Source organism: Gopherus flavomarginatus, chromosome 2 (genome assembly GCF_025201925.1).
Source record: "Gopherus flavomarginatus isolate rGopFla2 chromosome 2, rGopFla2.mat.asm, whole genome shotgun sequence".
NCBI classification, from domain to species: Eukaryota; Metazoa; Chordata; order Testudines; family Testudinidae; genus Gopherus; species Gopherus flavomarginatus.
In genome coordinates this window covers 2,156,861-2,180,755 of record NC_066618.1, presented here as the reverse complement: position 1 = coordinate 2,180,755, position 23,895 = coordinate 2,156,861, and the positions used below count along the sequence as shown (strand labels likewise).

At 53.1% G+C, this 23,895-nt stretch overlaps 2 protein-coding genes and 1 long non-coding RNA gene across 9 annotated transcripts; 2 read left to right on the top strand and 1 right to left on the bottom strand.

Annotated features, from left to right (window-relative positions):
- Positions 1 to 321: 321 nt before the first annotated feature.
- On the bottom strand, positions 322 to 22,246 carry LOC127045906 (gastrula zinc finger protein XlCGF7.1-like). 7 transcript variants are annotated; one of them, XR_007772843.1, is made up of 4 exons: positions 5,694 to 6,320; positions 4,683 to 4,869; positions 2,927 to 4,091; positions 322 to 1,834 (listed from the first exon to the last, which is right to left on the bottom strand). XR_007772843.1 is itself a non-coding variant. In XM_050942759.1 (3 exons), the coding sequence occupies exons 2-3, from the start codon at positions 4,756 to 4,758 to the stop codon at positions 3,178 to 3,180; spliced, it is 990 nt and encodes a 329-aa protein (XP_050798716.1). In that variant the 5' UTR covers positions 4,759 to 4,869; positions 5,694 to 6,320; the 3' UTR covers positions 322 to 3,177. The 7 variants fall into 7 exon arrangements, 5 of the variants coding, with proteins under 5 accessions (XP_050798716.1, XP_050798719.1, XP_050798717.1 ...); XR_007772844.1 differs by having other exon boundaries at positions 2,975 to 4,091; XM_050942759.1 differs by having other exon boundaries at positions 322 to 4,091.
- On the top strand, positions 5,703 to 6,955 carry LOC127045966 (uncharacterized). Its single transcript, XR_007772883.1, has 2 exons — positions 5,703 to 5,759; positions 6,710 to 6,955. It is a non-coding gene; the product is annotated as an uncharacterized LOC127045966 (long non-coding RNA).
- LOC127045823 (oocyte zinc finger protein XlCOF6-like) lies at positions 8,644 to 21,322 on the top strand. The gene is made up of 4 exons (XM_050942487.1): positions 8,644 to 8,987; positions 10,862 to 10,988; positions 15,329 to 15,448; positions 17,359 to 21,322. The coding sequence occupies exons 1-4, from the start codon at positions 8,964 to 8,966 to the stop codon at positions 19,719 to 19,721; spliced, it is 2,634 nt and encodes an 877-aa protein (XP_050798444.1). The 5' UTR covers positions 8,644 to 8,963; the 3' UTR covers positions 19,722 to 21,322.
- Positions 22,247 to 23,895: the final 1,649 nt, after the last annotated feature.

The following is a 23,895-nucleotide window of genomic DNA, read 5'->3' as shown; positions in this document are numbered from 1 at the left end:
TCATCCGGGGGGGTACCCTATCCCCTGGTAGGATGAGGGTTATCGTATTTGCTCCTCAGTCATTAAGGCCTCAATCCTGCAAGATCCTTGTCATGCTGATCCTGATCCAGCAAAGCCCTTATGCCCTTGCTTAACCTTAAGGCGGTGAGTGATCATGCTGACGACAATGCATGTGCTAAAGCGCTCTGCTTTGCTGGATCAGGGCCAGAGCATTCAGCACCTTGCAGGACAGAGCCTTCCTGCTCCTGTTCCCACTGACAGCAATGAGAGCCTGTCCACTTATTTCACTAGGAGTTGGACTGGGCCCTAAAGTCTGATCTCTGATGTTAATCTCTGGATGTATCAGCTGTTATGACTTGAAATCAATGGTTAATTCTACCCCAGTACAGCTTCACTGAAATGATCTCCCTTCTCCCAGATGTTTAATATTCATTCCCCTGTGGCATTGGGAACCCAGTAACAATATGCCCATGGGGAGACCCAGAAAGTGAAAATGGCTAGAAACTGAAACTGACCAATCTGGTTTCATTGTCCAGGCAGAGTGACATGTAACATTGAGCAAAACAGCAGAAAATTATGAAAGGAAAATTCATTTTTCAAACCATTCCTGTTTCGCTCATCGGAACAGCTGTGAGTGACATAGGCAGGAACCGTTTGTGTTCGACATCTCTTGAGTTTTAAGCTGACTGCACTGATGGCCTCTCCCAGGGGAAACAGAGTGAATTCTTGCCCTCCTCACATGCAGCAGAAACTTGCCTCCTTTTGGAACATTATTGAATCCGTCCCCTTCTGCCCACAATCTTCAGGCATAGAAAAGAAACATCACAAACCCAAACAGAAAGGACCAGAAGAGACTAGAACAGGAGGTGGGAAATACCACAAAGGGAAAAACAGGGATGCCACTGGCATAGCAACGCTCCCTGAACTGGCCTGTAACAGCAGCCAGGGAGCAAACACTCCAGTGCTTCCGCGTAGCAGTTTCTTGCTGTCCTGTACAGCAAGGGGAGAGAATAAGATTTCTCCAACATACATGACATTTGTGTGATGTCTCTCCTTGTGTTTTAACGGACTATTTTCCCATCTTCAGGAAGTCTCAGGCTTATATTCAGAATTACAGGTTCACGGAATTTAAAGCCAGAAGAAATCACTGTGCTTCTCTAGTCGACCTCCTGCACTGGCCGGTCACAGAACTACACCCAGTGATTCCTGCAGAGGAGAGAATTAGTCTTAGCTTATCTCCAGTTCTGGGTAAGTGATCTCACTCATGCAGATTCACTCGGGAAGATTTATCTTGTGAGGAGCATGCCCCACCTCGGGACATTTAAATGGTCTCCTCTGGTATGGATTCTCTGGACCATAATGAGGTCATCTGATAGCTGAGGCGTGTCCCATGCTCAGAGCAGATAAATGGGGCCCTGTCTTTGTGGATTTTTTCAGCTATCACCAGGAACATTCTCGGACCAAGCCTTTCCCACATTCAGTTCATTGGGATGGTCTCTCCCCAGTGCAGGTTCTCTGGGGTTTTGTGAGCCTGCTTCTCCCTGAAGGGTTTGCAGCAAGGATTATAGTCGCTTAGTCTCTCTGTGCAGGGTCCCTGGTGATTTAGAAGAAATCTGTGGTCTCTGAAGTTTTTTTTAATCGATTATGAGGATAACAGTTTCTCTGGGTGGATTCCAGGGGGTGGGATGAGATCCTGCTTCAGGTGCCACCTTCTCTCCTGTGTGGTTTCTAGGAGAGGTGGCTGTGGGCTGAAGCTTTTCCCACATACAATGTATTAATATTTCACATGAGTCATGAGATCCTGCTTCTTTTTCACACTCATCCTTCTCGCTCCCTGGGTAAATGAACACATTGAGAGATTAATTCATGCGCTAGTGGAAAATTTCCAACTACCCGGATAATGCAAACAATACCGAGCACATATAAATAGTGCTTTACGGGCCAGTGCCAGGGCCAAACAGCCCCGAGAGCTGGGTGCGGGGATGCCGGGCAAACATGACTGAAGCTGCTGTAATTTACACGGCTATGCAATGGTCACAAGGCGCTATTAATTCAGCCAAGGGCTGGGATGGTGCTGCCACATCTGCTTTCTCTGGGCGCATCCCCCTCTGCTCTGTTCACTGGCACCAGCCAGCCTCACTGCATTCCCCTAACTCAGAGCTGCTGGTACCTTCGTGCTTCCACTATCCCACAAGGGGCTGCAGCTGAAGCACCTGAACTGCCCAGCTGAGGGGATTTAACCAACACTCACAGGCCATGCCTAACGGGCAAAAAGTGAGTGCAGCTGTCTAATCCTTAATGTGGAGGAGGGGTTTATGGAGAACCCGGGTCCCAGCATGCCTGGCCTCAACCTGCTCTGAGCAGCCAGGCCAACACTGTATGGAAGACCAGGGCCCTTGCGGCCCACGCTGTAGAACACTGGGCCTGCAGTGATCCCAGGGCTGAATTTTGGCCAGGCCAGAACTACGGGCTTTAAGGTCCTCAAGGCTGCAATGCTTCAAGATGGAGAGAAAGCGAAGAGAACTGTTCCTAGTTTTCAGGGGTGCTGGGCATTCACAGCTCCCATGGGAGCCAGCAGGAGGCGTGGGTGCTCAGCACCTCAGAAAAGCAGGCCAGACAGCTTTGATCCTGCAAGATGTCAGGCGTCTCCAATGGAGGCTGAAGGGTACTGACAGGACTCAGCACTTCACAGGATCAGTCCTACAGCAGCAGTAAAGGACTTTGCAGTGAGTCTCCCTCGTCGTTATCTCATCTGCTCCCAAGCACAGGGAGCCAAGCGAGCTGGGACAGGGACAGGGAGCTGGGGGAGGGACGTGGGTGGAGAGTGCCTTGCTGGAGGGTGAGGCCATCACCATGGAGCCGGGGGGCTGGGACTTAAGATTCCTTCAGGGGCTTCTATGTGGGGTGGGCACAGAACAGCACGAACCTGACCGGCCAATGGACAGAGGAGCTGTACAGGGGGACCCAGACTCACTGCATGAAGACAATCAGCATCCCTTGTGGGACTCCAGGGTGTATAAGGAGTGACTGAGGCCTTCCAGACACTCAGAACGTTCACATGGCGTCTCCGCCGTTCAGCCTCTCGCATCCAGTGCAGTCATGGGCCCCTCCGGGAGCTCCCAGCAGAGTTCAGAGCTATCCGCTCTGTAAAGCTTCTAGCGTGATGTCAGGCTCACGTCAGGGTTTGTCTCCCAGGTGGGTTCTCTGGTGCGTAGTCAGGTTTATCTTCTGCGTGAAGGTTTTCCCACACTGGGGGCATGTGAAGGGGGTTTCCCCGGTGTGGATTCTCTGGTGGATTTTCAGAGACCCTTTCTGGCTGAAGCGCTTCCCGCACTCGGGGCAGGCGAAGGGCCGCTCCCCGGTGTGGATGCGCTGGTGGGTGACAAGGCCGCTCTTGCAACTGAAGCTCTTCCCACACTCGCCGCAGGTGAATGGGCTCCCCCCTTGGTGGGTCTTCTCGTGCGTCACCAGGAACGTGCGCTGGCTGAAGCTCTTCCCGCACTCGGTGCACTGGTAAGGCCTGTCCCCGCTATGGGTCCTCTGGTGGCTGGCGAGCGTCTGCTTCTCCTTGAAGGACTTGCCGCAGTCGCTGCATTCGTAGGGCCGCTCCTCCGTGTGGGTCCTCTGGTGGTTGAGGAGGAATCGCTGCTCCCGGAAGCTCTTCCCGCACTCGGGGCAGGCGAAGGGCCGCTCCCCCGTGTGGATGCGCTGATGGGTGACCAGGTTCTGCTTCAGGCTGAAGCTCTTCTCACAGACGCTGCACTTGTAGGGCCGCTCACCCGTGTGGGTGCGCTGGTGGATGATCAGGTTGTGTTTGAGGCTGAAGCTCTTACCACACTCGGGGCAGATGTAGGCCCTCTCCCCCGTGTGGTTCTTCTGGTGCCGGGTCAGGCTGGGCTGCTGGTTGAAGCATTTCCCGCACAGAATGCACTTGTACTCCCGCTCCTCCGCCTGGCTGTGGATTATGAGGTTTCTCTCATCGCTAAAGCTTTCGTCACAAGCCGGAAACGCAAACGGCCTTTCTCCAGGGGGGGACGTCAGGTGAGTCATGAGATCCTGCTTCTGATCCACACTCATGGGACTGTCATCTCCTGGGAAAACAAACACACTGCAGAGATTAACCCAGGCCCCGGTGGAAAAGTGCCGTGAACACACCATTTAACACTAAACAGACTCCTCACTGCCACTCTCAGCATCAACAGCCATTAACTCTGCCTGAAAACATCTGGGTTTTATTATTATTAACCACGTCCCCGTTCCATTGATTTCTCCACTTCTACTCGGAATATCCCCAGTGCGGTTTACAAATATAAACTGATACAGAGATTAACAGGATCACGCGGAAATGCAGCCTCCCCTAGGGTGTATACGGGAATACGGGAGCCCTAAAACATCACACAACAACGCTACACAACAGCTGGGCACCCAAAATGAAGAATCCAGTTTCAGCAGTAGGTGGAATTTAAATAAGGAGAGTGTAACCAAAATCAAGTCAAACAGGGTACTGACTCTTCCCAAGCATGCCCTGGCCTCTGTAATGACAATCAGTGATCAGGGCCTGGCTGTCTTTTAGACCTCACCCAAAGGATGGTACCCATAGCAACAGTAACTCGTGCACGGCTACACTGTGGTATTTATTCAGTAGTGGAGTAGAGGGAAGAGGGACATCTGTTCAATCTCACCACTTGGTCCTACCACATCTGTGTCTCCTGGAAGGTCTCCAACTCTTCTAGCCTGATGGCTCCAGTGTGAAGGCATGATGGGATCACAGCCCGAGGTGCCCTGGCTGGTGCCTGTGGGGGTTCCTCATCGTTTGAATACACGGCAACCAGAGGGACGTTGTCCCTTTGCATGAGGAGCCTTTGTATACTTAGGGTGAGCAGATGTCCCGACTTTAGGGTCTTTTTCTTAATATAGGCTCCTATTACTCCCCGCCCCTGTCCCAAGTTTTCACATCTGCTGTCCGGTCACCCTGAGCATACTCTAAAGCAGCTGAATTGGGATGCCCAAAATTTCCCCAGCAAGCGATTGCATGGAGACCCAGGAGTCCAAGTGATGAATGTCCTCTCCACAAAGTGAGGCTGGTATCAGCCAAACTCCCCCTTCATATTGCAGCCCACAGAGACTACAAGTCCCAGCATGCAACGGGCCACAGTCGCAGCATGCAACGAATCAGGCTCAGCCCTGGATCAGAAAGTACTGCCCACTGGGCCCTGTGCAGCGCATAGTGCTCGGCGCTGTGCTCCGCATTTAGACAAGGCAGGCAGCATGTGACATCCCCGACAGCCAGGAACAAACGTTCATCCGCGGAGCCCCACAGCGCGCCGGCGAGGCGGGTTAACCTCCTTCCACACTGCAGCGAGCCAACGGCAAGTGACTTGCCCAAGGTCGCGCAGCCAGGCGGTGGCAGAGTCTGCGCTCAGTGGGAGCAGGGCAGCGGCCCACGCTCCCTTGTACCTGCAGCTTCTGGGACAGCAGGGACTGCGCCCGTGCGGCTGCAGCGTGGGTTCTGCCTGGGGAAAAGCCGTGTGAACGCACCGGCGTGTGCTGCCCCCCGACACCCACCCCCATATCTCGGCATCCCGCAGGGCCCCGGCCATGCAAAGCAGCAAGTCGCGGTGCCGGATCTTAGTGCCGCCCCTCCCCTCCCACGCGCGTTTCGTTCTGCGGAACACCCACGCGAACGCCCTTACCCTGATCCGATTTCACTCCGGTGTGGCCGCGCGCGGATACTGCCCCGGTCCGTGACCCGCCGGGAGGTTTGTGTACAACTACCCAGGCCGGGCTGTTCCCCAGGGGACAGGGGCTTGGTCCCGGGTGACTCCCCTGGCGCGAACGGACGGGAACTGGCTGGAAGCGTCCGCCCGGAGTGGAGTTTGCGGGGCCTTCCCCGGGCGGATTCCCCGAGCCGGTGAGGTGCGCCGGGCGCCTGCTCCGCTGCAATGCGGAGCTCGCCGTGTCTCGCTTCGCTTTCTCTCTCCCCGCAGCCCCGCTCCGCTAACGGCAGCAGGGCTCCCCCGGTCCCGGCCAGGGCAGGAAGGGGAGCAGGACAGGCTGGGTTCACACCGCACGGGCTAGTGGACAGGCGATGCTGGGAAATCAGCTCGCCCTTGGCGAGTCACGCCGAGCCTGCTCCATTGTGCGGGGCTTGCAGACTCACACCCTTGCAATGCATCCCTGGGAGCAGCTGGAGCACTTCCTGCAAGGGGAAGGAGGCTGCCTGCGTTGCTGCAATTTCCTGTTTTATCACGGGGTGGGAAGGGGCTCACAGGCCTCCGCCATGGAGAGGGGGCTCTGGCCAGACAAAGTGACCCCCAGGATCAGGCCGGCTAGAGGAGCTCGGTGTAGTGCCAAAGCTGCTCTCTCCCCGCAACAGAAGTTGGTCCAATATAAGATATCAGCTCCCCCACCTCATGTCTCTCATCTACTGGGACCCACTGGCTACAACAACACTACAGACACTCTTCTGTCTGCTGTACCTCCATAATACTTTATAGGATCCTCCAGATCATCCCACTTCCCCGGCTCAAAGACAATCTGGTCACCCTGTGCGGATGTATCCAGAAAGCGACCCACAAAGGGGTAAAATGAGCTTGTGCCTTTTTAAAAAAATATATATATGATGTATAAAAAGATGCAGTTCCTCCCCCCTTGCTTTTTATGTTAGAAATGTAAGTCTTATATTTGATCTGGGTTTTTTTCCTGGAAGACTCTGTGGATGACTAGAAAACTCTGAATGGCTGGAGATGTTCGAATACTATGAAGATGAGGATGGTATAAGAAGACAGACGGACAAACAGAACTAGTCTTATGGCACTAGAGAGACCATACATGTGATCCTTGATTCACTGAGTGGGGAGATAACTGTTATTCACTTTGGTTTTTGTTTGCTTTTGTTGACACAACTCAGGTGCCCAGAAACACTTGGAAGAAAGTTGTCTTTGTTAAAAATTCAGACCTAGCCTTGATCCCTTCTGTTAAGGGTTAGGGAAAGTCACAATCCCTATTGGCCCCCTCTGAACACTTAGAAGACTATGAGCTTCTAAGATGCTAACAACATCTTCCTGCTTTGGGTCATCCTGACTTCATCCAACCCCGCTCTGTCCCACCACTGGCTCCTCCTTCTCCAGTGCAGCCAACACACGCTTCTTGTCTTGCCCTCTAAGGCACTTTGTGACGTAGCCTCACCCTCTCTGATCTGGTATTTTACCCCCCCTTTGCACTGCCAAATAACCCAGCCTTCGCTGTCCACCGCTCAGTGTCAAGCCTCAGACAAGAGGGTGCTTTCCTCAGTGCTGCCAGGTAGAAGTTCCCCAGCAAAATCTGTCGAACTATCACCCTCTGCCTGTAAATCCCTTCTGAAAACTCACCTCTGCTGTGGTGCTTAGAGTTCTGCCAGCTGACACAGGGAGGGGAGAGGATGAAATGTAGACAAGGTTAGAGGACAGCCTGGATGTTGTATTTATAGATTCCAAGGCTAGAAGGGACCGTTGTGATCATTTGGTCCGACTCCCTGTATAACACAGGCCAGGGAATTACCCCCAGAATAATTCCTAGAGCAGAGCTCTTTAGAAAGACAGCCAATCTTGGTTTTAAATGACCAGTTACAGAGAATCCACAGGACTAAATGGCGGTGAATCATCCTGCAATTTACATGATCGAATCATATCCACGTGTTTATAACATGCCCATCACTGTAGTACCTAAGCAAAACCAATGCACTCGATTTGTAAAGAAGCCTGTACCAATCCCCTTTTCCCCCCAAGTATGTTTGCACCTGCAGTAAATATTGCCAGAATGTTTGCACCACACTTCAATCTGGGTGCACGTACTTCACTCTCTAAATGCTACAGTACAGTACATGCCCACCGTTAAAAGGTGCCCACCTATTTCGGAGGGTGGCCCTGAAAAGCTGTGCCCACGTTTCACTAATGCAGCGGTCCCCAACTTTTCTGTCTGGCGGGCACCAGATGAAGGACAGTGGTGGCAGTCGAGCATCCCTCAAAATACCGCAGAATTTGGGCATTTCAGCAGCGACGCCTCTCGATGACATCGCTTGTAGGTGGCAAGGGGCGGCATCGAGAGGCGTTTTGGCGGATGCTCGACCACCGGCCAGGACAAGAGCACATTTAGATGCCCACGTGGGTGCCATGGTGCCCACGGGCACCGCGTTGGGGACCGCTGCACTAATGCTAGACATCAGAGGACTCTACTCATTCAAGCAGTTCCATTGAGGGCTGGAGGTTCAGACTAGAGTGACCAGATGTCCCAATTTTATAGGGACAGTCCTGATATTCGGGGCTATTTTCTTAGATAGGCGCCCTATTACCCCCCACCGCGTCCCGATTTTTCACACCTGCTGTCTGGTCACCCTAGGTCAGAGCCCTGTTCTCTGGTTACTTATCCGGGAATGTGAAGAGACTGGTTTGGCAGGCAGAGAGGCGGGGTTTGCTGGCCCTGCAAGCCTGGGCAGGTTTGCCACCGCAGCCCGGCAGCAAACAAAGGGTTCGCAGGCCGGCTCCGTGGGCTGATGGGAAGTGTAGTTCTCCCTCCCGGGTAAGGTTCAAACCAATCTGTGCTGTGATCCCAGGCAGCTCCAGTACCTTCCGGGCAAGGACTACAGCTCCCAGGGGCCTCCTGCAGCTCGGTGGGGGGGGACCTTCGCTCTGGGGGCTAACGCAGCAGCACAGGTGACCTGCGTGGGGAGCTGCCCTGTTCCTCAGCATCCTTAGCGTGTCAGGCTTTGCTTAAACCGACCTAAGAGCCCTGGCTGCGGATCTCCCCCGTTCCTCTTCTCTGCTCTCTCCCTGCCTGCCCTGTGACGGCTCAGCTCAGACCAGAGTCCCCCTGCACTGCGGCCATTAAGAGAGAAAACCCAGCGGGGGAATCGGAGTCCTCATTATCCGCTGAGTTCCAGCCAAGAAAGCCCGTCTACACCCGGCGCGCTCCAGCACCAGAGGGGGATGGCCCAGGCGATCTCCGCTCAGGTAGGACATGCACCCTGAACATCGTGTCTGCAGATCAATTATAAATACACCGAAGAATCTGTCATGAAGCAGACTGGGATCTCAGTGAGACTGGTGTAAATCCAGAGCAGCTCCACTGAATTAAGTGCAGTGGCTCCAGATTTACACCGAGAGCAGAATGTGTCTCTGTGTCTTGATACTCAGCCTGAGCCGACCAGTTAGGCTGCAGCTAGGGTGACCAGACAGCAAGTGGAAAAATTGGGCCAGGGATGGGGGGTGTAGAAGGGAAAGCCCTGAATATAGGGACTGTCCCTATAAAATTGGGACATCTGGTCACCCAAGCTGCAGCCTGCAGGTTTCTAAATACACGGGTGGAAGCTTGGAGTTTGTTCTACTGGAGCAGTGTCTAACGAAAGGGTAAAAAGTCTCTCTGTGCTGGGGCTCCACTATAACGTCATAGATTCCAATGCCAGGTGGGACGTTCATTGAAATCATTTCATCTGACCTCCTGTGCAACACAGGCCAGAGAACGGCCCCCAAATAATTGCTGGAGCAGAGCTTTGAGACAAGCGCTGCCTAGGAGCAGGGAATATACACTTTCAAGCTGCCCCTATCTGCCCTACACAGTAAAGCGGTGCCGAGCTGTCACATCTGAGGGGTCTGTCCTGCAGCCCCGCCTCTCTCTATAGAGCCTGGGAGGTTTTGTAGCTGTCGGTAGGTGCATGTGCCATTTGAAAATGTGACCTGGGATGGTTGAGAAGTGCACTCGGGCTGAAGAGATGGGGCACTCGTTTTAGAGATGGGGCATGGAAGGGGATCATCTAGATTAGTCTTAGCCCAGGTCTACACTTGTGCGGGGGTCGACCTAAGATACATAACTTCAGCTACATGAATAACAAATAGCGTAGCTGAAGTCGGCGCATCTTAGGACGATTTACCAGGCCGTGAGAACGGCGGCGAGTCAACCGCTGTCGCTCCCCCATGGACTCCACCTCTGCCTCTTGCGAGCTGGAGTTCCAAAGTCAAAGATGACCGTGATCGGGGATTGATTTTATCGCATCTACACTAGAAGCAATAAATCAGCCCCCGATAGATGGATCACCGCCGTTCCAGCAGGTAGTAAAGACCTGCCCTTAGAGTGGAGCGCAGGTTAGAGGCTGAACCAGGACTAGGGGTTTCTATTCAGCAGCACAGAGCCCAGCTGTTCTTGTGAGATTCCATCCCCAGAACAGCTGCTCTCACAAAGCTTATGCCACATGAGGCCAAAATCACATGAGAATGGGTTTCCTCTTCATCTTAGCCAGAAAAGGAAAATAAGACCCTGCCAGGTTTAGAATCCAGTCTAGAATCAAAATCATAGGGTGGGCTTTGCAGCTGGGAATCCGTATCCAGCCCCTCCACTTTCAAAGGGGTTTGGCTTGTAGGTTCTGCAGCATTAATAGCTATTGTACTTGGGAAGAGAATTAGAAAAATAACCTATGGTTATGGGCACCTAAATGTGTTACTGCTCTGCAAAGGCTGGGCCTGTTCTTTGGAGGAGCTCAAAGTAACGATCCCTGCAGACAAACTATTCCTCTGCAAGGCAATGCCATGCATTGGAGATAACCAGCGCTGTCTTTGCACCCACAAGACAAGGCATATGCCTGTAGCTAGTTGAAGGACAAACTGCAGTTTTCAGGAAGGTAAGTGCCAAACAAGGGTTCCAGAACCGAGCAGTCTCACAATCCCATTACAAACCCTCAGGTTCCCGGAATTTGTTCACCTGCTTCCCACTTAACACGCTGTTAACCACGCACCCACACGCACACACAGAGAGCAGCTTGTAACCTCACATCAATACCATTAGCCCTTCCTGTTCCAGGAGGGCACTGAGCGGGTTGCTGTTTGCGTTTCAGAGGCTGGTAACGTTTGAGGATGTCAGTGTCTATTTCTCTCCGGAGGAGTGGGAGATTTTGGAAGAATGGCAGAGAGAGCTTTACCGGGACGTCATGAGGGAGAACTATGAGCTTCTGATCTCAATGGGTAAAAATCAACAATCATTTTGCCTTTGCTTTACAGATAGCCTGATTCTGGGCATGTCTGGGGTGACTTCAGTTTATCAGGTTGTACCACATTTTTAAGGGTTTGATTTCAATGGGAGTTAAGCTCGTGGGTGATTGTGAAATCCCACTAGGTACCTACCTGCATCTTTAGGCATCTGGATACCTTTAAACATCTGGCCTTTCTCCATCATGGTGAAGGCGTGAGCCTGATTCTGAGCTCAGTTACGCTAATGTAATTCTGGAGTAACTCCAGTGAGGTCCACGGAGATTCACCACTGTAAACGTGGTTTAAGTGAGAGCAGAATCATGCTTCGTGAATGGAAACAAGGCAGTAACATGCCTCAGCTCTGACCCACTCATCTGGAAATGGGGGTAAACAGTGAAATGGCAAAGTTTGCAGATAATACAAAATGAGTCAAGACAGTGACGTTCAAAGCAGACTGCGAAGAGCTACAAAGGGGCCTCACAAAGCTGGGTGACGGGGCAACAACATGGCAGATGAAATTCAACCTTGACAGGTGCAAAGTAATACACACTGGGAAAAGATAATCCCGACTACACATTTATAATTATGGTTCTCAATTAGCTGTTACCACTTAGATCTTAGAATCACCATAGATAGTTCAGCTTAATGTGCCGCAATGGTCTAAAAGGCTAGCAGATTGTTAGGGACTATTCGAGAAGGAACAGAAAATAAAGCAGAACATTTCACATACCATTATGTAAGTCCCTGGTGCGCCCACACCCGCTATACCAGTGGTCCCCAATGCGGTGCGCCCGCGTACTGGCGGGTGGACGAGCATCCGCCGAAATGCCACCGAGAAGCAGCGTCATCCAGAGGCGTCGCCGCCGAAATGCCACTCCTTCTCGGCGGATGCTTGTCTGCCAGCACTGTCCTCGGTGGCTCGTCGTCCGGCACCTGCCAGATGAAAAAGGTTGGGGACCACTGTGCTATACTGTGGTTGCCCCATCTCAGAAGGGATACAGGGGAACTGGAAAAAAGTTCAGGGAAGGGCAGCAAAGATGATCAGAGGAATGGAACAGCTTTCCTATGAGGAGAGACTAAGAAGATTAGGGCTGTCATCTTAGAAAAGAGATGACTCGTGGGGATATGGTAGAGGTCTATAAAATCATTAATAGGCAGCACATTTAATACAACCAAGAAGTACTTTTTCACATGATTCAAAATTAACCTGTGGAACTCATTGCCAGCGGATGTTGTGAAGCCAAAAGTATAACTAGGTTAAAAAAAGAACTAGATAAGTTAATGGAGGACAGGTCATAGAATCACAGAATATCACAGTTGGAAGGGACCTCAGAAGGTCATCTAGTCCCACCCCCTTCTCAAAGCAGGACCGAGCCCCAACTAAATCATCCCAGCCAGGGCTTTGTCAAGGTCCATCAATGGCTATTAGCCAGGTTGGGCCTGGATGCAAAACCATGCTCTGAAGTGTCCCTAGCCTGTTTGCCAGAAGATGGGTTGATCACTCCAGCTGTCCTGTTCTTTACAGTCCTTTGAAGTTCTGGGGAGCCATTGTCAGAAGACAGGACACTGGGCTAGAGGGACCATTGGTCTGACCCAGTATGGCCATTCTTATGTTCTTAACTGCTGGCTTGTGGCCTATCCCTCCTCAATACATGTTTCTGAAAAAAGCCCTCCGAGTTGGTTTGTTTCACAACTTTGTTTCTGCAAATCATCATCGCTCTAGGTGACACGTGCAATAGAAATGCCTAGTCATTCCGTGCATTCATTCATTCCAGTGCTCGCTCTCTTGGGGCAGCCAAGAGACTCACCACCGTCCACCCGAACAAATATTCTCTTAAATATTCCTCTGCATTGCTGTAGAGCGGAGGTACCCTCCCTTTTGCTGCACCCCCTTCTCCACGGGAGTTACATAACAGCCCACCCCCAAACTCCTGCCAAACTGGGGCAAAGGTAACTCACCAAGCAGAGCCGGCGGCTCCCCCGAGGTCGGGGCAGGACCTGGCTGGCTAAGTCTCCGGAGAAGCCCACGGCAGCACAGTGCAGGAGTAGACCAGGCACCGTATGCTTCCTCCCCCTGCTCAGAGCCTCTAGCTCCTGCAGGCTCCGGAGGGTATGAAATACATGGTGCTGGGGCCGGTCAGGCGTGTAGGCCAGGGCAGGACAGCAGCGGGGACAGTGCGCAAGGAGTCCTCAGCAGTCCGGGAGCGAGAGGGAGAGGAGAGCAGCGGGCTGCTGCCTGGATGGGGTGGGGCTGCACTCCCCCTCCCAGCCCGAGTGCTGGGGGCTTCCTGCGTGTTATTTTTCCACATATCAAACCCAGGGCTGTGAGCTTTCAGACGTTTCGGACCAGGCATGGTGCTTACTCCCTTGAAAGCAATGGGCTGACTCATGGCAGTGAGCACTACTCCCTGGAGTAAGTTGTTTGCAAGATAAAACCCTTGCAGACCTAGTGCTTAACTTCAGAGCTGCGTAGGCAGGCGCAGCTCCACTGACGCCAGGTGTAGCAGAGGGCGGCAGGGCCCCCTTGGCGCCTGCCTCTGCTGGTCCACAGAGTCACTCGAAGACCCTGGGGTTAGCAACCAGCGGTGCCGTTTATTTGCAGGCTTGTTCCCTGCCGTTTCACCGTGTACAGTTGGCCTTTCACCATCTGCGGGCAGGAGGGAATACCTACCTCCCTGCTTCCGTTCCCTGACTTTTCCCTTCCTTCCCCGAGGCTTTTATACAGCCCCAGGTTAATCAGGCGGCAGTTCTCTCTGCTTCCCCAGGTAGGCCAGGTTATCTCCAGCCAGCTCTAATGTATTCCCCTGAATGGGAGCTGGCATGACAGAGGGTGTAGGCCCAGCCAGCCCTGTGCCCAGCACCTGTCACACCAGCGGTGTTATGATCACTGACGTCAGGGGTGACTGTCCCTTAGTCCAGACACGCTGCGACTGGGACAATTCTCAGTGGAATCCAGAAGTAGAACATTCTACGTAACAGTGGGGCAGAGGGGTGGGTGGGGATGTGAGATCCTACAGGGCAGTGTACCATGAGGGGGACAATACGAGGGACTTAAAAGCCCCTGTTTATCCTCAGAGCAGGTACAGCCTGGACTGCAGCAATGCCAGATCCCCACCACCACCCCTACCCGTCTGCACCAGTTTAGAGCGGGTCATTGTTAGGTGAGCCCCTTAGACACCCCACTTAGGACCTAACAAAGATGCAGTTTCTCACTCTAAAAGCCAGGTTCCCTGGCTGGGGCTAACCCTAGAGGGACTAGCACAATTTAAATTCACCCCTTTTTTCTCAGTCTGGGCCCTAAAGGTGAGAGGGGAGTCGCGTCTCCTTCGCCCGCTCATTCCTTGGCCTCTCTCATGAGATGTGTGAGGGTTGCTGACGAGCATTCACTGCGATGGTGGGTTTTACAATAGGGGTGCCATTAGGTACGGGAAAGAGACCCTGAAGCCCACCCACACAGCGGCATCTGTGCACCGCTGTCCCAGGCCACATCCACACCAGTCACCTGGCAGGCATGTTGCCCAGCGACGGCCAGTCCCCCTTTGTGGGGCCACTGTATTCCCACACTATGGACCACGTTGCCAGCTAGGCCTGGCTGATGGCAAGTAGGCCCCGGGCTGCTGCAGTCCAGGTGAGACGCCCCCTCCCGGTTGAGTCCCATTGCCAAGTGAGGCCTGGAAGGAGATGGCACCATCTCACCCACTTCTCTTCCTGCTGAGAGGGGTGGGGAGGCCCGGGAGCAGCAGACAGCGCCCACCCAGACTCCTGGTTTTCCTCCGATTTAGGGCACTGTCTCCCAAGCGGTTGTCATTGCACTGGCTGTCTGGGGTACCAGCCCTGAAGGATGCGGGGCAGCGTGATGGATACCCCTATGCTACGCAGAGGGCTGTATCTCTGTGTCCAATCCAAGTGGGGTGGGGGGCAGCCCGCTAGGCCGGCTCTCTGTGGTGGGAGAGCTGTGCGGGCTGGAGAGGCTCTGTAGGCCCGGTCTCTGTGTCCCAGGAGGGTAGCCCCAGCTGGAGGGAGGCCCCTGCCAAGATGAGAATCCCTGGGGGAGAAGGGAACCAGGCCAAGTGGGGAGCTGCTCCCTCAGTGGGATGGGGGGGACACACCCAAAGCAGGGACCCTCCTGAGGGCAGTGGAGCAGGGAAACCTACCCTTGGGAGGGAGTAGGAAGAGTGGGGTTTGCAGAAGCAAGACCCTTCCTTGGAGAGGAGTTTTCCCCTTGCCAGGGGGCACATTCACTAGGAGGAGGGGACCTTGTCAAGGGTCCACAGAAGACTCTGAAGCCTGGGAGATGCTAAAGGAAACTAACTGGGTCTGCCCTGTGCTCTCAGCAGGTCATTCTGTTACGAAACATCACCTCCCGCCGCAGACTGAGCAAGAGGAGGAGCTGCCACGTCCCAGGGAATGGCGCGACGCAGAGGAAAAGGGGACTCGGCAAAGCTGCCTCACAGGTGAGGGATCAGACCTACTCCAGAAACACTCAGGTGTAGGCCCAGCCGGCCCTGGCCAGCGGAAATGGGCTCACAGCTTCCTAGGGAGGAGCTGCATTTAAACATGTAGCTTTGAGGGCTGCTTCTCTGGTTCTGTCTTGGCAGAGGCAGATGGGGCAGAAAAGGAATGAACCCAACATTCCATAAGCTCTTCAGGTTACAGGGTTTCTCTTCCAAGCTTCAGGTTTTTACCTCTTAGTTGTCACATCTTGGTGGGCTGGGCTCTCAAATGCCATTCAAAGACTTTGTTCACCTAGAGCTTGTTGAATTTTTTTGCTACAAATTTAGCACCTCGTTGGTTAATCTCGCTCTCAAATCCATCCTCCGTTTCTTCAAATGGTTCGTTATTCTCTGGGCAGTGGGGGCCTGTCATTTTCAGGCTGTTGGCTCTTTACAAACTGTTTTGATGATTTCTATTCATTATTAGTGCTTCTTATAGTGCTGTGTGGTCAGGGCCGGCTCCAGGTTTTTGCCACCCCAAGTGGCCAAAAAATATAAAAAATTTAAAAAAAAAGCCACGATCGCAATCGGCGGCAGCTCCACCACGCCGCTTTCTTCTTCAGTGGCACTTCGGTGGCAGGTCCTTCCCTCCGAGAGGGACCCGCCGCCAAAGAGCCGGACGTGCCACCTCTTCCCCTTGGCCCCCCCAAGCACCTACTTGCTGAGCAGGTGCTTGGAGCCAGCCCTGCGTGTGGTTGGGCAAATTAAGACACATGATATTGTGTGTACATCCTGACTGGGAGAATAGCAAATAAAAAATCATGAATAGCACATGATTAAGATCACACTTTCTGGTATGGATTTTCCAACTCAATCTTTTCTGTGAAAATTTTTGGAATTTAGAATAATTTTTACAATACAATAGAATCTCAGAGGTACCAACACCAGTTACGAACTGACCGGTCAACCACACGCCGCATTTGGAATTGGAAGTACACGATCAGGCAGCAGCAGAAACATAAATAAAACCCCACCAAAGGTAGTACAGTCATGTGTTAAACGTAAACTACTAAAAAAATAAAGAGAAAGTTTAAAAGAACAGATTTGATAAGATAAGAAAACTGTTTCTGTGCTTGTTTTATTTAAATTAAGATGGTTAAAAGCAGCGTTTTTCTTCTGCACAGTAAAGTTTCAAGGCTGCATTAAGTCAATGTTCAGTTGTAAACTTTTGAAAGAACCACCCTAACGTTCTGTTCAGAGTTAGGAACATTTCAGTTATGAACAACCTGCATTCTCGAGGGGTGCGTAACGCTGACGTTCTGCTGTATGTGACGCTCATCTTAATCTTCATAAGTAAACAGTGGTATGACCCTTGGGCTCATTGCAAACTGATATGACCTGACAGCATTTTTTTAATCTATATTTCATACATGCCACCTAGGATTAAAATAATAAAGATGATCATGTGAGTAATTTTATCTGTAACCAGCAAATTCTCATAAATCATGGAAAGGATGGAAGCAGCATGTACAGTGGGAGAAAGGTCTCCTGAGTTGTGTTTCCAGCTTTCTGTCCCTAACCTATTGTGTGACCTCTTGATCTCACTGTGCCTCAGTGAGCTACTCTGTAAAATGGGTATAATACCAGTACGGCTTACCTACCTATCTCACAGCATGGGTTTTGGGGACTAGATAATGCCCGTAAAATGCTTTGAGATCCTAACATGGAGGCAACATCTTGTATGCATGATGACTTCCTACAAAAGTTCCAAACCTTGTATCTGTAGACATGGAGGTGGTACAAGGGGCCTATAACCAGTGCTGCTGTGAGACATACCTTCATGGGATTACACTGGAAATCAGAAAGCGTTGATATTACAAGTTTTACCTTCCCTTGCAATAATGTTCTTAACTCTTGTCTCTGTATTGTAGATGATGAGAACTTTACTATAAAATCAGAACCACCTGACCCCTTACCAGAGAGATCAGTAGAGAATCTCTCCTTGACTCCAGACTGGAGAAACGCCTACGAGATCCAGTGCAAACCGCAAAGGCAACAGATGTACCATGCAGGAGCCAGGCATGAGAAGGTAACTATAAAATTAGAGCCAAGTGAGTCCTCATCAAAAAAGTCTGAGGAAGATCTTTCCACATCTTCAGACATCTACGGGATCCAGTGCAAACCAGAAAGGCAGCAGATGAGCCCCACCGGAGCAGAGAATGAGAACCTTACTGTGAAATTAGACTCACCTGAACAGTCCAAAGACACTGTTCTTGAGCCTTCAGATTGGGACAGCATCTTCAGGATCCCTTGCAAATCAGGAAGGCAGCCGGTGAGCCCCACTGAAGCAACCCATGAGACCTCCGCTATAAAACTGGAGGTACCGGACCAATCATCAGAAACTCGCCAACAGAATGTGACCATGAATTCAGATTGGGGGAATGTCTGCAGGATCCCATGCAAATCAGAAAGGCAGCTGAGGAGCACTCTAGAGGCTGAGGCTGAACAATCCAGCTTTGGCAACATGAAGAATTTTGCACTTTTCCAAGAACACCTGAAGAGAGAAATGCCTTACGTGTGCATAGAATACAAAGACAACTTTGCGGATCAGGTTGGCCTGGAACCACACCAGGGAAAGCTCCCACTGGAGGCTCCATTTAAGTGGACTGGTTGTGGCAGCGGCTTTGGGCCGATGTCCCTTCTCATGACTCATGAGAAAACCCACATGGGAGTGAGGCCGTACATCTGCACGGAATGCAAGAAGGGCTTCAATCACAAACAAGACCTGATACGGCACTACCGTATCCACACGGGAGAGAGACCCTATCAGTGCACCGAATGCGGGAGAAGCTTCGTCCAGAAAACGCACCTTATAACGCACTTCCGAATCCACACGGGCGAGAGGCCGTTTCCATGCACCGAGTGCGGGAAAAACTTCAGGAAGAAAACCCACCTGATGCGGCACCAGAGGACTCACTTGGGAACCCGGCCGTTTCCCTGCTCTGTGTGCCAGAAGAACTTCGGCCACAAGCAAGATCTTGCCAGGCACCAGCAGATCCACACAGGGGAACGGCCATTCACGTGCACCGAGTGTGGGAAAAACTTTGGTTGGAAGAAGAATCTTATCACCCACCAGCGTATCCACACGGGGGAGCGGCCCTTCAGCTGCGCCAAATGTGGGAAGAGCTTCAGCTGGAAGAAATACCTCATTACGCACCAGAAGACCCATGAGGAGAAGAGACTGTACCACTGCCCTCACTGCGACAGGACCTTCTGCCAGAAGTCCATGCTCAACTTGCACCAGAAGACTCACCTCGAGAGGCGATCCTACACCTGCACCGTATGCCAGAGGAGCTTCGGCCACAAGCAGGACCTCATAAGGCACCACCGGATCCACACCGGAGAGAGACCCTTTGCCTGCAGCGAATGCGGGAAGAGCTTCAGCCAGAAGACTCACCTTGTTACCCACTTCAGGATCCACACAGGCGAGAGGCCGTTCCTGTGCAGCGAATGCGGGAAAGGGTTCAGCAAGAAAACCCACCTGATGAGGCACCAGCAAATCCACACAGGGGAGCGGCCCTTCAGCTGCACCCAGTGCGACAAAGGCTTCAGCTGCAAGAAGAACCTCCTCACCCACCAGCTGATCCACTCGGGGGACGTGACCCTCTACGCCTGCACTGAATGCGAGAAGAGCTTCATCTGGAAGAAGAACCTCATCACCCATCAGAAGATCCACGCGGGGAAGAAGCCGTTCATCTGCACCGAGTGTGGGAAGACCTTCAGCCAGAAAACCCACCTGAACACCCACCAGCGCATCCACACCGGAGAGCGGCCTTTCCCCTGTGCTCAGTGCGGCAAGGCCTTTAGCCAGAAGTCCATCCTCATCACCCACCAGAAGACCCACCTGGGCAGCAGGCCCTATGCCTGCACAGAATGCGACAAGAGATTCAGCCACAAGCAGGACCTGAAGCGACACCTGAGGATCCACACAGGAGAGAGGCCTTACGTGTGCACCGCGTGCGGCAAGAGCTTCAACCAGAGGACGCACCTCATCACGCACTACAGGATCCACACCGGGGAGAGGCCCTTCCCCTGCGACCTCTGCGGGAAGCGCTTCAGCAAGAAAACACACCTCATCAGGCACCAGAGAGTGCACACCGCGGTAAAGCCGCACATGCGCAGGCTCAACATAGGGGCCATCTCCATGGGGAGCCAGATTTCGGTCTCGGTTGGAAGTCCTATTTCACTCGGGGATCCCCTGAAGGAGGAGACCATATACATTTACCAGCTGTGAAAGAAGAGCAACGCTAGACGCCTGCCCCACAGAGCTGAGCGAGGAAGGTGCAAAGAAGCAGCTTTTTGTAAAATAACCATTCAGAATCCAGACAGTTCTGCATGTGAGAGAAGCTTCACTACTGCTCCACAGCAGGGCCACGTGCCTGGACACAGTAGGCAGGAGCAGGTCCAGTCTAACCATCCAGCTCCTGTTTCCGCCAGCAAACACGCACAGAGCAGAATTCATGTCTATTTATCAGGCTGACATCTGCAGATAAACATTAGAGCACCCCAGGGACCAGCCGATGGTTCGTCTCCTCTCTAAGGTTAATTAGTGGCCTCACACAAAGAACATACTTTGGCTCAAAATTGCAGCAAGTTGCCTTAGTTGCACATGCAGAAGTTGAGTGCATCTGTCTGTGCCCCCAAAAGTGCATCAGCCTATGCAAGATGAGCAACTGCATGCACAAAAGCATGTTTGGAGTGCACATAAACACCACGTGCTCCCAATATTTGCAAGCACAGTTAATGAGTCCCCCGGGAAACACGTCCCTTTGTATCCTGGATGAAAGAACATCCATCACAACTGGACTTTTTAAAGGTCACAAGACAGTCCTCACAGACGTTCACGGGAATCTGCGGAGAGGAATAGAAGCTTCACTGCTAGGTCCTGCTCCAGTCTACTCTGCAGACCTGAACCAGGAGAGCAAAGACAGACCTGTAATGAATGTGTGAAAAGCTGCTGTCGATGTTTATATGTAAATCTCAAATGGGATTATCGCAGGAATGAACAAACCACAAAGACTGCACTCAATTGTACAGTAACCTATGAACATGTGAGAAATGGGGGGGGACAGTATACAGCGTGTGGAATGGTTTCAAAAGAAGAGGAGTAAAGGAATAACCATGATACCCTGTTATCTCCTTTGTCTGCCGCTCCCCCTGCACCCCATATCCGCAGGGTGGCAGAGGACATTGAAGGTGAGTTGGCAGGAAGCCGTGGTGGTAAGGAGTTTTGAACAGAACCATCATTTCTCCTTCCTGAACTGCTCCTGGAAACATTGGAGTGTATTTCAATGGCCAGGGGCTTTCCATTCAGACAGGGGGAATGTCTATGCAGATCTTTGCTCGTTCGGCTCACATATCTGCAGGGGAGAGCCGCTCGAGGGGATTCAGAACTGGGTGTACCATGAGAATCCAGGCACCGTCTGCTTCCCCACAGGGACCAAGGGCTGTTACTGCCTGGGTTAGATCTAGCTGCCAAACCGAGCATGCTGAATATCAGACACGCTCACACAGTCTAGCCATGACACACTAACAGGGCTTACATTCGTCTGGAGCCAAGCTCTGGGAAATATTTCCGAGCCCCAGCACTACCCTGTGGGGTGCAGCCCCTGCCCACTATGTGGAACTGAAGCCCTGAGCCTCTGTGCACCCCCATCCCGCACCCCTGGTGCGGCTGAATCCCAGAGCCCATCACCTCGCCACAGGGCAGAAGCCCTGAGCTCGCCCCACCAGTCCAGTGTCTGGAGCTCTGAGCCTCCCCTCCACCCTGCTGGGCCCTGGAGTTTTTATAGCATGATGGGGGAGGGTGTTAGGAGCTCCGGGAAATAATCTATGAGAATTTAAGATCTAACCCCACTGCGTTTTAAATTTGGTGCCTAACATACAACACAACGACTTGTTCATCCACAGAAGCAGAGAATCTCTGAAGTCGCATTCAGTGTCCTGCATAAAGTACAGGTCCGTTGTCGTGACAGTGATGATATGACTGAAGTTACTGCACTTACCTCTCCCGGGCGATCTAGGGGCCCGAGTCTGAGCTGTCCAGCGCCTCAGGGCTTGTATCTCTCCCCCCATCGCTGTAGTGTCTGAATCCCTCCAAGTAAAACCAACCCCCCTATTGCCACCATTGGAGCAGCTTGTACAAACCCCTGTCAGGGATGGTCTGGGTAATACTTAGCCCTGCCTTGAGTGCAGGGGGCTGGACTAGGCCACCTCTCGAGGTCCCTCGCAGCCCTATGATTCTATTGCTTTCTTCCATCCCTGCTGGCAAGGAGCAGGTATGGTGGGCACACGGACACCCACACTGGAGTAAATAAAGAATACGAGTTTAACTTTGTGCAATGGAATAGACATGGGGAAAGTTACTGGGAAGGTGAAGTGCCCCTGTTCTTTTTGCAGCTACAGACTAACACGGCTGCTACTCTGTAGCGCATCCGTGAGCTCAGCAAATACCTGCCTTGGTTTGTAAAGGCGGCACCGAGTGAAAAGGCAGGAAATCCCCTTCTGTTCCTACCTGTTGTAACAGTCACCGAAGATCTTCACTCAGTGGTTCATGTACCACGCTGAACCTGCAGCATCAGGGGCTGGAATATGCTGCTCATTGTAAATGGAGCGAGTTTGATCTGGACCCCACTGAGGACAAATCAGTGTTAAATGCCCCACCCCCAGTTCTGTTTCGACAGGGCCCAACTATCTGGCCACAGTCAGATTCTGGTAAAGTCCCATAGCAGCAGGCCCACTGACGAGGGGGGAGGCAAAGGGGGCAATTGTCCAGGGGCCTGGGCAATTTAAAACGCAGTGGGGTTAAGGAATGGCCCTACGGCCCCTGGGGGGGTCGCCGCGCACTGCCCCACCCTGAGCGCTGACTCTGCAACTCCCATTGGCCAGAAATGGTGACCAGTGGGAGCTGCAGGGGCAGTGCCTGTGGGCAGCAGCGTGCGGAGACCCCCTGGGCCCCCTGCCTAGGAGCCGCTGCAAGAGGGGTGTACCGGTCGCTTTCAGGAACTGCCAAAGGTAAGTGCTGACCCCCTCCTACACCCCAGCCTAGAGCCCATACCCTGCACCTGAACTTCCTCCCAGAGCCCGCACCCCCTCCTTCACCCCAACATTCTGCCCCAGCCTAGAGCCCGACCCCTCACCCCCTCCCACACCCAAACTCCCTCCCAGAGCCCGACCCCTCACCCCCTCCCGCACCCAAATTCCCAGAGCCCGACCCCTCCCCCTTCCACACCCAAACTCCCTCCCAGAGCCCGACCCCTCCCCCCTCCCGCATCCAAATTCCCAGAGCCCGACCCCTCCCCCCTCCACACCCAAACTCCCTCCCAGAGCCCGACCCCTCACCCCCTCCCGCATCCAAATTCCCTCCCAGAGCCCGACCCCTCACCCCCTCCCGCATCCAAATTCCCTCCCAGAGCCCGACCCCTCCCCCCTCCACACCCAAACTCCCTCCCAGAGCCCGACCCCTCACCCCCTCCCACACCCAAATTCCCAGAGCCCGACCCCTCCCCCCTCCACACCCAAACTCCCTCCCAGAGCCCGACCCCTCCCCCCTCCACACCCAAACTCCCTCTCAGGCCCTGCACCCCACACCCCTGCCCCAGCCCACACCCTGCACCCAAACTCCGTCCCAGACCCCAAACCCCCTCCTGCACCCCAACATTCTGCCCCAGCCTAGAGCCCAACCCCTCAACCCCCCCACACCCAAACTCTCCCCCAGAGCCCGACCCCTCAACCCCTCCCACACCCAAACTCTCCCCCAGCCTCGTGGAAGTGAGCAGAGGGTGGATGGAGTGAGTGGGGCGGCGCCTCGCAGAAGGGGTGGGATGCGGTGTGGTCTCATGGAGGGGGCGGGGCAAGTGTATTTGGGTTTGTGCAATTAGAAATTGGTGACCCTACCAGGTGGGCATGTGGCAGCCCTGGCCGTGCCGGAAGAGCGCACGCAGCATCACAGCCGGCCGCTCGCTAGACACCAGCCAGCGGAGGGGCAGCACTGCCCGAATGTCAGGCGGACCACGTCCGTGCAGGCCCAGCTTGTGTGCATGGGGGCCCATTGACTGGTCTGCCCTGGGGCCTGGAATTGCTGCCGGCCGGCCGGCCTGCCTGCCTGCCTAGCAGCATACAGAGCTACAGTCTCATCTGTGTTTTCATTTTATAAGTAAAAGTCCCTGTACAAACCAATGTGTTTCTGTGCTGAGATTAAAATACCGCACAATGAATCACACGTCAGCACAGCGCTGAGGGCCGAGTACCGTAAGGTGCTGAGAGCTTTCGCCTGGTGACGTCACTGGGAGCTGAGAGCCCCTTGAGAGAACAGGCCCTGGACACATCATGTACGATTGCTAAATATTCGTACTCTGTGAACGGCCTGTTTGCGAGAGGAGATGCTATGGTGGAGATCAGAGACAGGT